This window comes from Beta vulgaris, chromosome 2 (genome assembly GCF_026745355.1).
Source record: "Beta vulgaris subsp. vulgaris cultivar EL10 chromosome 2, EL10.2, whole genome shotgun sequence".
Lineage (NCBI taxonomy): Eukaryota > Viridiplantae > Streptophyta > Magnoliopsida > Caryophyllales > Amaranthaceae > Beta > Beta vulgaris.
The window spans coordinates 2935582-2952328 of record NC_079203.1 but is presented as its reverse complement, the minus strand read 5'-3'; the positions used below and the strand labels follow the sequence as shown (position 1 = coordinate 2952328).

At 33.8% G+C, this 16747-nt stretch overlaps 1 protein-coding gene across 1 annotated transcript; it reads left to right on the top strand.

Moving 5' to 3' along the window:
• The first annotated feature begins 11618 nt into the window (after positions 1–11618).
• LOC104887683 (signal recognition particle 43 kDa protein, chloroplastic) lies at positions 11619–13169 on the top strand. The gene has a single exon (XM_010672388.4). It carries the CDS (start codon positions 11780–11782, stop codon positions 12959–12961), a length of 1182 nt encoding a protein of 393 aa, XP_010670690.2. The 5' UTR covers positions 11619–11779; the 3' UTR covers positions 12962–13169.
• Positions 13170–16747: the final 3578 nt, after the last annotated feature.

The window sequence follows — 16747 nt, the reverse complement described above, 5'->3', positions numbered from 1 at the left end:
TTTCCAAAAGAGAGAAATTTGGGGGTGTTGGACTTTCCATTTTCAGATTGACTACGATTGTTGTTATTCCCATTACTCTTATCATCCTTTCCTTGCTTGAATCCTCCATTAATCTTTTGACGCTTATCTCCACCTTGAGACTCATTACTAGACCCCTTCCTTTTATCTACAGGATTCACTTCTAGCTCTCTTCCTTTGATCCCGAATAGATGGGCAGCTCTCCCATACACTTCCTCAAGGCTATTAAAGTTAGCCCCTCCCAATTTCCCTTGAATGGACAAGGTCAACCCTTGCTCAAATCTTTGAGCCTTCAAAACTTCAGTTGGAACCATTTCAGGTGCAAACCTCATTAACTCTATAAACTTAGAGTAGTACTCATTGACAGTCATGGTCCCCATCCTTAGGTTGGTAAACTCTAGGCACTTCTTTTTCCTAAGTGAGGTGGGTAAAACTTGGTTCTCAAGGCTTCCTTAAATTGCTCCCACCAAAATCCTCTTTGAGTTGCCAAAGACTCCTTCCTTTGGGACCACCATAAATCAGCTTCCTCTCTTAGGTAGTATGTAGCATTGTTGATCTTCAACTCATCATCACACCTAACAGCAGTAAACAGTTTATCAAACTCTCTAATCCAGTTCTCAAGACTGGCTGGGTCCTCTTTTCCATCATAGACAGGTGGATTCCTAGAGGCTACTTTCTTAAACACCTCACCAGCTAGGTCAGGCTCTTGTTGACGGTTCAGTTGAGAAGTCATAGCCTTAGCCAAATTCTTGGTCAGAGAGGTCAACTCTTTAAGAGTTGCTCGAGTTTTGGATCTACTTCCGGGTCTACTGGCCATTTCTTCCTGGGTAAGAAACAAACTACTTATTAAGTTATCCTACTAAATTTGTAATTCATACAACAATCATGATTCATAACATGATTGACAAATTGCACATAACATAACAAGAATAAACTAGAATTTTATTTATTAATCCTTGAAAAGGAATGCTAACATTTATAAGGAGTAGTAGTCTAATTACATAACTACTAATTATTAAAGCTACAAAAAATAATCTCCTTCCTTATGAAAATTAATAATATTTTCATATTTGCTAGACATAATGTCATATAATTATTCAAGAATAATAATCTGATTGTAAATAAGGAAACAAAGAAAATTTCAAACTATTTGTATTTTCAAAAAAATTTAAGTATAAGTTTTTATTTCGAAACTAGGTTTTTCGGTTGGAAAAATTAGTCGAGGGAGTTCCCAGGAAAGAGAGGTGCGGCACAACGGCCAACTTAAGTACCAAGTCTTTCCTTAGCCAGAACTTTCCTCAGAAAAATAAAGCCACACACTTATTCCTTTCTTCAAAATAAATAAATTGGAAAATATTTATATTTGGAAATATAACTTTATTTTTGCAAATAAAATGCAACTACCTTTATTTATGTAAATAAATGCAAAAAATTTATGCACTAAAATGCGAAACTCTAACTTATATGCCCTTCCTAAATCTACCCAGACTCTCATTAATAAACCTAAAGGCTCTTGATACCACTTTGTAACACCCCAAATTTCTCTCCCTTTAAAAGAATATATTTTAATATAAACATTGAGAAACTTGAGAGTATTACCGCCACGTGATAACGTTAAAGGCTAAACTACTAACTACTAAATTAAAATGCAGCGGAATTAATTAAAATAACTTCTCTTTATTGATAATTAAAAATTTATTGTTTCAACTAAGACAAAGGGAAATGTAAACAAATGATACTAAACTAAGCTATGTAGTAATCCTCACTAGCTCCCATATGTAGTATGCATCAGTCAACCTGAAAAATCTGCTCACCAAAGGATCATCACAGGGACAAAGCCATAAAACAAACAAACAAAATGCGTGTCAGTAAAATACTGAGTACATGTATATGCGTAAATTTAAACACTTTATTAACATTCAAAAGAATATTCATATAAACCTTTCTTGAATACTTGAAATAAACTTGTATAAATTCCTTGGATACTTGTATAATATAAAGTATATAACTTTAATAAAACTCCTTTTCCTTGCCAGATACCTTTTCCTAAAGTGTGCACACCCCCAAGTTTAGTATTCTTACTGAGTCTATTACGAGGGGAACTACCTTGTCACATGACTTATACAAAAAGTACATGGGTAAAAATATAATAGCTACGTTCTTGTTAGTAAATAACAAGCCGTGGCCTCTTTATAATTGTGATCATAAAAATCATATAACTAAGAAAAATCTTTCGGAAATAATCCTCCTTTATAAGAATAGCAATCTTTTATAAAATTTTAGCCATATAAAAGGCATAAAATTAATAACTTGTTCATACAATCCTCTAAAAACATTTATAATAATATTAAGAATAATAATAATTCTCATGCTAGTAAAGTTAAAGAATTAAATTTTATCAACATCATCATGAACCTCAAAGATAGATTTCACATCCCTACTGTCATGCAGTATTAGGTTGTCACTAACAATCCATCTCAAGGCATATCTTTAGAAATTAATTGTAACCTAGTAATAGGACAAAAATAATGACATAAGTTTGTTTAACGCATGTACTGTAATACTACGCTTTCAGCTAACCATACCATTCAAAGTATACATCTTGAAGATTATTTATCACTTGACTTTAGTAATGCGGCAACGACGACAATAAATTATACAACTTAACGCATGGTCAATTAGTCGGAAATAAAGTAAGTTGTAGACTGCTAAATGTTATTAAGAAAACATAAACTTGTATACTCATGTAATTCCATAATATTTATAATAAAACTCATAAAGTTTATAACAAGACTCGTAAACATGTATTCAATCTAAAATAATAACCCTAAAACATGATACACGCATTGCCGAACAATATTTAAAGATCTACATATACACGCACCTTCAAAATAATAACTACTAGGGAGGAAAATAGAGAAGGTAGGCTAAGAGGGAGAGAGAGTTTAAACTTGAGAAAAGAGATTTATTCCTCAAATTTGGTGTGAAGAATATGGTGGGTGGAGACCCCTATTTATACTAGTTGGGTAAATAGGATAAGAATAGAATAGGAACTAAAGATAGATTTTTGAGAAAAGATAATTACTTTAGGTAGGAAACTATCTTTTATGATAATATAGCTAGAATAGAGGAATATTCACAAGATAAATAGTCTAGATGCAATTAACCAAAGATAAATAACCAATTAACAAATTAACCCAAAAGATAAAATAATAAAAAGAAACCAACTTGGAAACAAAGTAACTCACTGTCGTGAGTTCCTTCACGTCATTTAAAGATTTTTTTTTTTTTTCTATATAAATCTTTTGTAAATCCTTTTTGAAATTTCTTTTTAAATATTTCTAACTACTTGGATTATAACTTGTAAACTTAGGCCTAATATATAATTTGGGTTAGAATTTATTTGAAACCCCATAATTTAATACAAAGGCCTATTTGAAACCTTTATAATTAATAAAGCCTTTTTAGTATAAAGCCTTTAAAAAAAATATCACTAATAACTTACTAAAAATACGGAGTATTACAGACTACCCCCTTTAAAAGAAGTTTCGTCCTCGAAACTTGCAGCAAGCAATGCAAGAGACAAAGCAAGTAGGACACATATAGCACAACTTCCTATAAAAGTAAGTTGATTCACATAATAACTCATAAAATATGCCAAACAATATGGTTCTAAGTCAAACGCGCGAAACTCTATCGTATTCTACCCCCCTTAAAAGGAGTTACGTCCCCGTAACTCTACTACTAACCTTCTGCAAACAACTCTGGATATTTCTTTCGCATGTCAGCCTCTGCTTCCCATGTTGCTTCTTCATACTTCTGATTAGACCAGAGCACCTTAACAATTTTAACATCTTTGTTTCGGGTACTTCTAACCTTATGTCTAAAATCTTAATAGGCCTTTCTTCATAGGACAAGTTCTCACAATTTGAATTTTCAGGCTGCAACACATGCGATTTATCTGGAATATACCGTCTCAACTGAGATATATGGAACACATTATGAACACGGCTTAATTCAGTGGGTAGGGCTAGCCTATAGGCCACTTTTCCAACTCTATCCAGATTTCATATGGGCCTATAAACTTAGGCTGAGCTTCCCTTTCTTTCCAAACCTCATCACACCCTTCATTGGTGATACTTTCAAAAGCACTTTTTCGCCCACTTCATATTCTTCTTCCCTACGCTTCAGATCAGCATAGCTTTTCTGACGATCTTGGGCTGCCTTAATCTTTCCTTGGATCATCTTAACCTGTTGCACGGTCTCTTCAATCAATTCAGGCCCAAGTACAACTGTTTCACTTATATCGTTCCAACATAATGGGCTTCTACATTTCCTACCATATAAAGCCTCGAATGGTGCCATGCCTATACTTGAATGATAACTGTTATTGTAGGAGAACTCTATCAAATCAGATGATCTTCCCATGAACCCTGATATTCCATGACACAAGCTCTTAACATATCTTCTAAGGTTTGTATGGTCCTTTCAGTCTGCCATCAGTGGCTGGGTGAAAAGCAGTACTCATCAATAGCTTCGAACCAAAGGCTTGCTGTAGCTTCTGCCAGAAGTTAGACAAAAATCTAGAATCTCGATCAGACACAATATCTTTCGGTACTCCATGTATTCTCAATACATGCTTGATGTAGGCCTTAGCTAGTTGATCCATCGACCATGTTGCCTTCATAGGTATGAACACTGCAGACTTGGTCAACCTATCGACAATTACCCATATCGTATCATTTCCAGATTTACCCTTAGGTAACGCAACAACGAAATCCATCGAAATAGAATCCCACTTCCATCCTGGCACATCTAAAGGTTGGACTTTTCCTTGGGGTCTTTTATGTTCACTCTTCACCTTTTGACATGTTAAGCATTTGGAAACAAATTCCGCTATGTCCAACTTCATACGAGCCCACCAGAAATTCTTCTTTAAATCCTTATACAACTTATCACCCCCTGGGTGCATCGAATATGGAGAATTATGACCTTCCTCCATGATTTTCAATTTCAAATCTTCACAAGCTTCGGGTATACACCACCTTCCTTCCATTCTTAAACTTCCATCTTCATGAATTTCGAAGTCTCCAGCATGACCCTCCCTCACCTTTTCCTTTATCTTTCCATTTTTCATCTTTTAATTGAGCTTCCCTAATTTGATCAAACATCGAGGGTTGGATGGTCAATGCACTAAACATTTTCTCTACTTCTCCATATTGCATAACTTCAAGATTCATCTTCTGAAAGTCTAAACACAATTGATCTGCCACCACCATAGTGCTTAAGGTATGACTTGTCTTCCTACTCAAGGCATCTGCCACTACATTGGCTTTCCCTTCATGGTATTGGATATCCAAATCGTAGTCTTTTATGAATTCTAACCATCTCCTTTGCCTCATATTCAAATCCTTTTGGGTGAAAATGTATTTCAAACTCTTGTGATCTGTGTATATCTTACATGTCACCCCATACAAATAATGACGCCAAATCTTTAAAGCAAAGACTATTGCGGCCAACTCTAGGTCATGAGTAGGGTAGTTGACTTCATATGGCTTCAGTTGCCTTGATGCATAAGCAATGACTCTTCTATTTTGCATTAAAACACACCCTAGACCATGTTTAGATGCATCACTATATACTTCATAAGTATCACTCCCATCAGGCAAGGATAACACAGGGGCTGTGTTAGCTTTCCTTTAGGATGGTGAAGGCTTTCTCACATTCTGGGCTCCAAATAAACTTGGACTCCTTCTTCATAAGGTTGTCATGGTCGGGCTATTTTCGAGAAATCCTTAACAAAACGTCTGTAATAACCTGCCAGACCTAGAAAACTTCTTATATCAGTCACATTCTTTGGAGTAGGCCATTCACTAACGGCTTAATCTTTGCTGGATCAACGGCAACACCCTCCTTAGAAATGACGTGGCCTAAAAATGCCACTTTTTCCAACCAAAACTCACACTTCGAAAACTTCGCATACAATTGCTTCTGTTGGAGGGTTGACAAAATTATTCGGAGGTGTTTCTCATGCTCTTCTTTATTCTTAGAGTAAACCAATATATCATCTATAAATACTACCACAAATTGGTCTAAGTATGGCTTAAAAATTCTATGCATGAGATCCATAAATACTGCTGGGCATTAGTCAATCCAAAAGGCATTATAGTAAACTCATAATGGCCATAACGTGTCCTAAAAGCGGTCTTAGCAATGTCCTTATCAGCAATTCTTATACATGATGATACCCTGACCTTAAGTCAATCTTAGAGAAAATTCCAGCTCCTTTCAGTTGGTCAAACAAATCATCGATCCTTGGGAGAGGATACTTATTCTTGATGGTCACTTGGTTCAACTCACGGTAGTCGATGCACAACCTTAGACTACCATCCTTCTTCTTTACAAACAAGACAGGCGCTCCCCATGGGGATACACTAGGCCTTACGTATCCCTTCTCTAATAACTCTTCTAATTGGGTTTTAAGCTCATTCATTTCAGCTGGAGCCATACGATATGGTGCTTTAGATATTGGGCCAGTTCCAGGCATTAGGTCTATGGTGAACTCCACCTCCCTTATTGGAGGCATTCCAGGGATTTCTTCTGGAAAGACATCCAGAAATTCATTAACTACAGGAATATTCTCCATCTTTTCTCCTTCTACTCCCAACTTTTGTATACTACACAAGTACAATGGATACCCCTTTCTTATACAGTTCTTGAGTTGCATAGCAGAAATCATTCTTGGACTGGGCTTCTGACTGTTTTTCTATAGGTTACTTTGACTCCTTTTGGGCCTTTCAACGTCACTTTTTGGGCTCTGCAGTCTATTGGGGTTTGAATCTTCCCAACCAATCCATTCCCATAACAACATCTAGGTCATCTAACTCAAATTCAATTAAGTCTGAAGGAAATTCTACCCCTGCTATAGTCACTAAGACATCTCTATATAGCTTAGAAACGTTAATGACATCTCCAGAAGGTATGACTATATCCATGCTTATAAATTCGGGTTTTCCCAACTTAAGTTTCTCCACTAAGGTTTTGGAAATAAAAGAGTGAGAAGCTCCTGAATCAAATAAAATCTTAACTGGAATAGAAGAGATGAAGAAAGTACCAGTCACTACGCCGCAGTCGTTTCAGCCTCACGATTGCTCATGACAAACACTCGACCTTGATTATTTGTCTTAGCCTGATTGTCTCCTCCGTTCCCATTCTTAGGAGGAACACGATTATGGGTCACCACTTGCTGTTGGAGTCCTTTGTTCCCATTACCTCCCTGATTCTGGGTCGGCTTAGGATTTGCTGATGTTGAGTCTTTCTGGAAGCACTCATATTCTCTATGGCCTAACTTGCTACAGATCCTACAAGTTACCAGATTTCCTTCACAGTCCCTTCCTGGGTGGTTTCTTGGACATCTTTTGCAGTAGTAGACTCTCTTGGACTTTCCATTTTCAGATTGACTACGATTGTTGTTATTCCCATTACTTTATCATCCTTTCCTTGCTTGAATCCTCCATTAATCTTTTGACGCTTATCTCCACCTTGAACCATTACTAGACCCTTTCCTTTTATCTCCAGGATTCACTTCTAGCTCTCTTCCTTTGATCCCGAATAGAGGCAGCTCTCCCATACACTTCCTCAAGGCTATTAAAGTTAGCCCCTCCCAATTTCCCTTGAATGGACAAGGTCAACCCTTGCTCAAATCTTGAGCCTTCAAAACTTCAGTTGGAACCATTTCAGGTGCAAACCTCATTAACTCTATAAACTTAGAGTAGTATCATTGACAGTCATGGTCCCCATCCTTAGGTTGGTAAACTCTAGGCACTTCTTTTTCCTTAAGTGAGGTGGGTAAAACTTGGTTCTCAAGGCTTCCTTAAATTGCTCCCACCCAAAATCCTCTTGAGTCCAAAGACTCCTTCCTTTGGGACCACCATAAATCAGCTTCCTCTCTTAGTAGTATGTAGCATTGTTGATTTTCAACTCATCATCACACCTAACAGCAGTAAACAGTTTATCAAACTCTCTAATCCAGTTCTCAAGACTGGCTGGGTCCTCTTTTCCATCATAGACAGGTGGATTCCTAGAGGCTACTTTCTTAAACACCTCGCCAGCTAGGTCAGGCTTCTTGTTGACGGTTCAGTTGAGAAGTCATAGCCTTAGCCAAATTCTTGGTCAGAGAGGTCAACTCCTTAAGAGTTGCTCGAGTTTTGGATCTACTTCCGGGTCTACTGGCCATTTCTTCCTGGTAAGAAACAAACTACTTATTAAGTTATCCTAAAATTTGTAATTCATACAACAATCATGATTCATAAATGATTGACAAATTGCACATAACATAAAAGAACAAACTAGAATTTTATTTATTAATCCTTGAAAAGGAATGCTAACATTTATAAGAGAGTAGTAGTCTAATTAACGAACTACTAATTATTAAGCTACTATCTCCTTCCTTATGAAAATTAATAATATTTTCATATTTGCTAGACATAATGTCATACAATTATTCAAGAATAATAATCTGATTGTAAATAAGGAAACAAAGAAAATTTCAAACTATTTGTATTTTCAAAAAAATTTAAGTATAAGTTTTTATTTCGAATACTAGGTTTTTCGTGTATGGAAAAATTAGTCGAGGGAGTTCCCAGGAAAGAGAGGTGCGGCACAACGGCCAACTTAAGTACCAAGTCTTTCCTTAGCCAGAATTTCCTCAGAAAAATAAAGCCACACACTTATTCCTTTCTTCAAAATAAATAAATTGGAAATATTTATATTTGGAAATATAACTTTATTTTGCAAATAAAATGCAATCTTTATTTATGAAATAAAATGCAAAAAATTTATGCACTAAAATGCGAAACTCTAACTTATATTTCCTCTACCAACTCTCATTAAACCTAAAAGGCTCTTGATACCACTTTGTAACACCCCCAAATTTCTCTCTTTATAAAGAATATATTTAATATAAACACTTGAGAAACTTGAGAGTATTACCGCCACGTGATAACGTTAAAGGCTAAAACTACTAACTACTAAATTAACAATGCAGCGGAATTAATAAAAATAACTTCTCTTTATTGATAAATAAAAATTTATTGTTTCAACTAAGACAAAGGGAAATTAAAACTAATGACTACTAAACTAAGCTATGTAGTAATCCTCACTAGCTCCCCATATGTAGTATGCATCATCAACCTGAAAAATCTGTCACCAAAAGGATCATCACAGGGACAAAGCCATAAAACAAACAAACAAAATGCGTGTCAGTAAAAATACTGAGTACATGTATATGCGAAATTTAAACACTTTATTAAACATTCAAAAATATTCATATAAACCTTCCTTGATACTTGAAATAACTTGTATAAATTCCTTGGATACTTGTATAATATAAAGTATATAACTTTAATAAAATCCTTTTTTCTAGTACCTTTCCTAAAGTGTGCACACCCCCCAAGTTTAGTATTCCTTACTGAGTCTATTACGAGGGGAACTACCTTGTCCACATGACTTATACAAAAAGTACATGGGTAAAATATAATAGCTACCGTCTTGTTAGTAAATAACAAGCCGTGGCCTCTTTATAATTGTGATCATAAAAGATCATATAACTAAGAAAAATCTTTCGGAAATAATCCTCCTTTATAAGAATAGCAATTCTTTTATAAAATTTTAGCCATATAAAAGGCATAAAATTAATAACTTGTTCATACAATCCTCTAAAAACATTTATAATAATATTAAGAATAATAATAATTCTCATGCTAGTAAAGTTAAAGAATTAAATTTTATGCAACAATCATCATGAACCTCAAAGATAGATTTCACATCCCTACTGTCATGCAGTATTAGGTTGTCAACTAACAATCCATCTCAAGGCATATCTTTAGAAATTAATTGTAACCTAGTAATAGGACAAAGAATAATGACATAAGTTTGTTTAACGCATGTACTGTAATACTACGCTTTCAGCTAACCATACCATTCAAAGTATACATCTTGAAGATTATTTATCACTTGACTTTAGTAATGCGGCAACGACGACAATAAATTATACAACTTAACGCATGGTCAATTAGTCGGAAATAAAGTAAGTTGTAGACTGCTAAATGTTTATTAAGAAAACATAAACTTGTATACTCATGTAATTCCATAATATTTATAATAAAACTCATAAAGTTTATAACAAGACTCGTAAACATGTATTTCAATCTAAAATAATAACCCTAAAACATGATACTACGCATTGCCGAACAATATTTAAAGATCTACATATACACGCACCTTCAAAATAATAACTACTAGGGAGGAAATAGAGAAGGTAGGCTAAGAGGGGAGAGAGTTTAAACTTGAGAAAAGAGATTTATTCCTCAAATTTGGTGTGAAGAATATGGTGGGTGGAGACCCCTATTTATACTAGTTGGGGTAAATAGGATAAGAATAGGAATAGGAACTAAAAGATGGATTTTTGAGAAAAGATAATTACTTTAGGTAGGATAAACTATCTTTTATGATAATATAGCTAGAATGAGGAATATTCCACAAGATAAATAGTCTAGATGCTAATTAACCAAAAGATAAAATAAACCAATTAACAAATTAACCCAAAAGATAAAATAATAAAAAGAAACCAACTTGGAAACAAAGTAACTCACTGGCGTGAGTTCCTTCACGTCATTTAAAGATTTTTTTTTTTTTTTTCTATATAAATCTTTTGTAAATCCTTTTTGAAATTTCTTTTTAAAATATCTTCTAACTACTTGGATTATAACTTGTAAACTTAGGCCCAATATATAATTTGGGTTAGAATTTATTTGAAAACCCCATAATTTAATACAAAGGCCTATTTGAAACCTTTATAATTAATAAAAGCCTTTTTAGTATATAAAGCCTTTTAAAAAAAATATCACTAATAACTTACTAAAAATACGGAGTATTACATATGCAACGTATTTTTTAATCATTAGTATCTTTAATTATGCATACTTAAAAAAAAAATTATAACTTGATAGTATGTAATGAATCTAACAAGATCCCTCTATGTTTTTTTATGTTTCCTACTTTGACTTTACATGTTTCCCAATGCACTTATATTAAATATCTTTCATCACATATTAGCAAAAATTATAATAATTAATTAAAGGAATCAAACAAAACCACATCTGACTATATTTTTTCTTATATATTGAAAAATAATCTAAAAGATTCTCTCTAATTGTAAATAGTGTCAAGATTTTGAGTGAGAAACATAAAAAAATATATAAATTTTGTTAGTATTTACTAGGAAATTTTGTCTTCCTTTTTCTTTCTATCATGGAGTTAGCCGCACGTAATGACAGATCACTGCCATATTATTAAAATCTTGTGATAAGAATGGGTTTCGCTCTAGTGCCCTAAAATAATATTCTAAAACTTTTGTATGTTCTCCATTACTTGTGTGAATAAAGCCTATATTATAGAATATATAACTTCAATCCTACCATTTTACCCAATATTACATTTAAAATTTCAAAGTCTTGAAATTCATAAAACAAGTCAAATGATGTGTAAGTGTATGAATTATGATAAAAGAAAAAAAAGGAAATCCCAACCACAAAGTGGATATGATTTCTTATCTCCCCCGCTAAAACTCCCTCCTTTGTCCTCACTCTCTCTCTCTCCTCTCACTTTCCACTCTTGTAAGTATACTTCATACTTCATAGCATAGGACTATAGGAGTATGATTTCTTCACATTAACATTCAATCTCCACCACAATAATAAAAATGGACACCCTTTCTCTCACTCCTCCCCACTTCTCCCACCTCAAACTCACTCTCTCTCCTCCCTCTTTTCTCTCTCCTCGCCCTCTCTTCCTCCGCCACCACCCCCTCTCTTTCTCTCTCCTCGCCCAACAACAAAACCAACAACTCCAACAACAAAACCAACAATTCGAACAACAAAACCAACAACTCGAACAACAGTCATACGAATCATACAACGAAGAAGAATCCTACGGAGAAGTCAACCGAATCATAGGCAGCCGCGTGTCCCCAACTTCATCTTCACCAACAACAATGGAATACCTCATAGAATGGAATGACAACCACCCACCTACATGGGTCCCATCAAACTTCATAGCTAGCGACGTCGTTTCAGACTACGAATCTCCTTGGTGGGCCGCTGCTAAAAAGGCCGACCCACAACAACTCCAATCCATTCTAGCCCAGCCCAATTCAGCCCAACGCGACATCAACGCGGTTGACTCCGACGGACGCACAGCCTTACACTTCGTGTCTGGACTAGGCTCCGACACGTGTATCTCTCTCCTCGCTTCCTACGGCGCTGACGTGGACAAAAAAGACATCACAGGTGGCGGCCTCACGCCGCTCCACATGGCGGCAGGATACGCGAGACCAGACGCCGCACGTGCGCTTCTAGAAGCTGGCGCAGATCCCGAGGTGGAGGATGATAAAGGACGTACGCCGTTGGATTTAGCGAAAGAGATCTTGGCCGTTACTCCGAAGGGTAATTTGATGCAATTTGGGAGAAGAGTTGGGTTGGAGAATGTGATAAAGAATTTAGAAGGAGTGGTTTATGAATATGCAGAAGTTGAGGGGGTTTTGGAGAAAAGAGGGAAAGGGGAGAATTTGGAGTATTTGGTTAAGTGGAGAGATGGAGGGGAGAATGAGTGGGTTAAAGTTGGGTTTATTGGTGAGGATTTGGTTAAGGATTTTGAAGATGGGCTTGAGTATGCTGAAGCCCAAGGTGTGTATGGGAAGAGAGTTGGGGATGATGGCAAGAATGAGTTTTTGGTTAAATGGGTTGATATTGAGGATCCGACGTGGGAACCTGAAGAGAATGTGGATTCGGATTTGATCAAGGAATTCGAGGAGTCTCAAGTTATTAATAATAATAGTAGTAGTGGTAGTGGTGGTGTTAGTAGTGGTTCGAGTTTTGGAAGTTGATTTATTGTTTTTGGATGATGTGATGTTTGATGGTCGTAATTTTTTAGAATTTTTATTTAAGTGTGTTTGATTGTAGAGATTAGAGAAGCAAAGACAATGTAATTGGATTTTTTTTTTTTGAACTAAATTTGTAAGGTTAAAACAAAAGTTATCTCCTCACAAACGAATATCCAAATTTTCGATTTATATATTGAGATTGTATATTCAATCCTTTTTTAAAAAAATTATATTTGCATGATATCTTTTCTAAATTCAGGTATGTAAATCACTTGTTTGTAGAATGAAAAGACAATGTTAATTTGTACGAGGAGATAAGTCAATCAATTCATAGCTAGTTTGTTGTATCAAGTTTCTTTCATTTTGAAGGTTACATCTCTCTTATGAAGTATTATTACTATATTTTTTTTTAAAAGTTTGAAGAATGTATAAGCATTACAAGAAAATGGCAACACTAAAGCAAAAAACATTACTTTCAAAATAGAGAATTGATTGATATATGAAATTTGTTAAATAAAGAAACTTGATAACTACATTAACTATAACTAACATGTTCAACTTCAAATGTTAGCTCGCCACTTCTTACAAGTTACAAGGCAGAACTGAACTCAATTACAAGACCAAGTGCAAACTTGCATATACTCTAGTATTTCGTTTGTGTTTTCTTTAGGACAAAAATAATATACGTTTAATTGGATTTTTTTTTTAACCAAATCTATATATATATTTAAAGTAGGATCCTTGAGGCCACGTGTCGTTCTGTTATCGATTTCAATTCTACGTGGCATGATGTGGCATGCTCCTTTGATCAGTATTTTTTTCGAGCTCATTGAGGGTGTCCACGTGTCACACGGCTCAAAGAAATTATAATTGGCGTCAATCAAGGATTTAAATTGATATGTGATCTACATAATTAAGGAAACGTTTGTTGGACTAAGGTAATGTGTGTCAAGCAAGTTGCACGTGAAAATTAGGAAAAAAAAAAATATCAAATCACGATCTTAATTGAGAGATTTTCGCATAAATTATGGAATCAATTAAGGAAATTTAAATATGAATAAGAGTATTATGGAAACAAAAAAATACCGAATCAATTTGGAATAAATCATGGTTGTAATTGATAATCAACCAACAATACATGCTAATATTAAGGAAACAAATTTACATTTATATAATAAAAAAAAAATAAAAAATTTTAAATGGTAATTATACTCGGCCATATGTAGTATAAATATCCATGATTCTTAGGCTTTGTCTCACCACACCACACCAAATCCATAGCTTCTAAATGGCGTTTTTAGGATGGTCATGGCACACTACAAAATAAATTTTTCGATTTATTTTCATGCGTTTTTATGAGATAATCTTCACAAAAATATTAAATAGAAACATCTAATAACCATAAACGTGATATGCCCGTAATTGAAGATGTAATTCATGAAGTCCCATGTGAAAATCAATGCGCCTCAATTGAAGCTACATGGCATCCGAAATTGGCACATTCTAATTTTTTTGATGTTGATGCAATGGTGTTAACACTATTTCGTTCGGGTCGTCTTCTGAGTCATAAGGTATCAAAAGAATTCACGCATGATATATGTTATGATTCGCCTATATGGGATACTATTGAAGACGTTACTTCATCAAAACCTCGGTTTAGGGTACACTTGGATTGTGATAACATGATGTTGTACTACCTACACACTGTTCCTCCAAGGATTCATAAAGTGTGCGATGAGTGTTTCGAAGAATTGAATTTGGCCGACGGAGATCTTCTTCAATTAAGTAGAAATAAAACTTTATTGTATTATTGTGCAAGGACTTTTTAGCAGTTTTTTACATTATCTTTTATATTAATATAGTATGTTAATTCTCTTAGTTGAATTACAAAATAAGTCCAATTAGAGTTGTATTTCTTTTTTTCATTCTTAATATAAATATATACGTGTTTAATACATGTATGTTAATTCTCTTGTGATAACATTAATGTAGTCATATTAATATAAAAAAAAAAAACTCATGGTTGGTGATTAATACATGTAATAAATTGAAGCTTTTAAATACCAACCAATGCATGCAATCCATTAAATATTATCTACCACCTAATGCATGCAATACATTAAATAATAAATTTTTTGCCTATATAATAGCTTGCACAAATCCGGTTTTTTCAACCCCTCTTGCTTCCAATCCATCAAAATCGGTTTTAAAATTCAAAGCTAATTATCCTTCAAATTTCTCAAAAACAACTTATTTCATTAAAATGGATCCTAGAGTTGCAAAACATATCAATGATATTAACGAGTCTATGTATGAATTTTTTTGAAGCATGGTCTGCCATTGATGAGGAGATTTCGAAATCTCTAAAAGCACTAGAGAAATTAGATGATGAAGATGAAGTGGAAACCATGGGTTATGTTGGTATGATTATCTCCTTTCGTAATAAGATTGAACTTGCAACAATAGAAGCAAAGGAAAGAGTTCAGCATTTGGATTCCCTAATAAATGATTAATGTCATAAACGTGTTCAACGATTGGGGATGAAAAGCTGAGGTTACGTCTTCAAGAAAAAAAAGTATTCAAGTTTAGGTGGTGTTATTCAAGTTTATCTCATGTATTATTTTGCATTTCCGTATTAACTATGTATTCCATATCTCATTTTATTTTTGATGGTCATGAATTTTGTTTATTACAGCAAAAGTCTTGCATTACATGACTAAATTAATTAAGTGAAATTTCATAGTAATTAATTTTAAATATGTACTATGTGTATCTCTTTAGTTATCATTGTCGTTAATTAAGTTCAATAAAGAAATAGATTATCACGATTTTTTTTTTTCGGATCTATAAATAAAACGTGACTGCAAATTGACATCTAACGTAATCAGTTTTTATATTACGATCTAACAATGAACATATCTTATTACCTTTTTCCGGATCTTATTACCTTTTTCCGGATCTTATTACCTTATTAACATCTAACGTAATCAGTTTTTAAATTAACATCTAACGTAATCAGTTTTTATATTTGGCAAGTTTGAAACGCAATATTCGACTGATTATTTTTTTTATTGAATCCGAAATTAAGTTATTTCAATCAACACATACTTTTTTCTTATATATATTGAACATACAAAAAAAGTTGTTTTATTCTCTTTTGTGAAATGGATCCTCATGTGAATAAGGTGCGAAAAAATGAGTTAACACTATTAAATTCTTTGATGAGGCAAGTTCGCGTTCAAAATAAGGAAATAGGTATATATATATATACTCCATATTATTATTTCCACACGTATTTTTTAAAACCTTACTTTTTTACATTCTGTTAAAAACATTGTAGCCTAAATAATTCTTCTTCGATTTTTTATCACATTGTGTAGGTAGAAAACATAAAAATTGTTACATGAAGCCCTAAGTAAATAAGAAATCGTTTCATTGTAGGTTAAATAAATCAATTTTTCGATTTTTTTTCACAGTATAGCAATTTTCGCCTCTTTGTTCTGTTTGATTTTTTCTTTATTTTTGTCCACGTTTAGTATTATTAGTATCATAAATTTATATGCATGTCAAATAGAATGTATTCGTAAATGTGTTATTCTAAAAAATGACATGTTAGGTGTTGTTGGAGTACTCATCTATATGGGACGTGTTCAATCAAAAATTAATCAACAAAGCAAAAAACAATATATCATACTAATTGACAATAGGTAATTTTATAATTTCGTGATTTATATTACATGTAATTGTAGTTATTTTCGTTTTTCTTGCCATAATTAATATATTGATTCA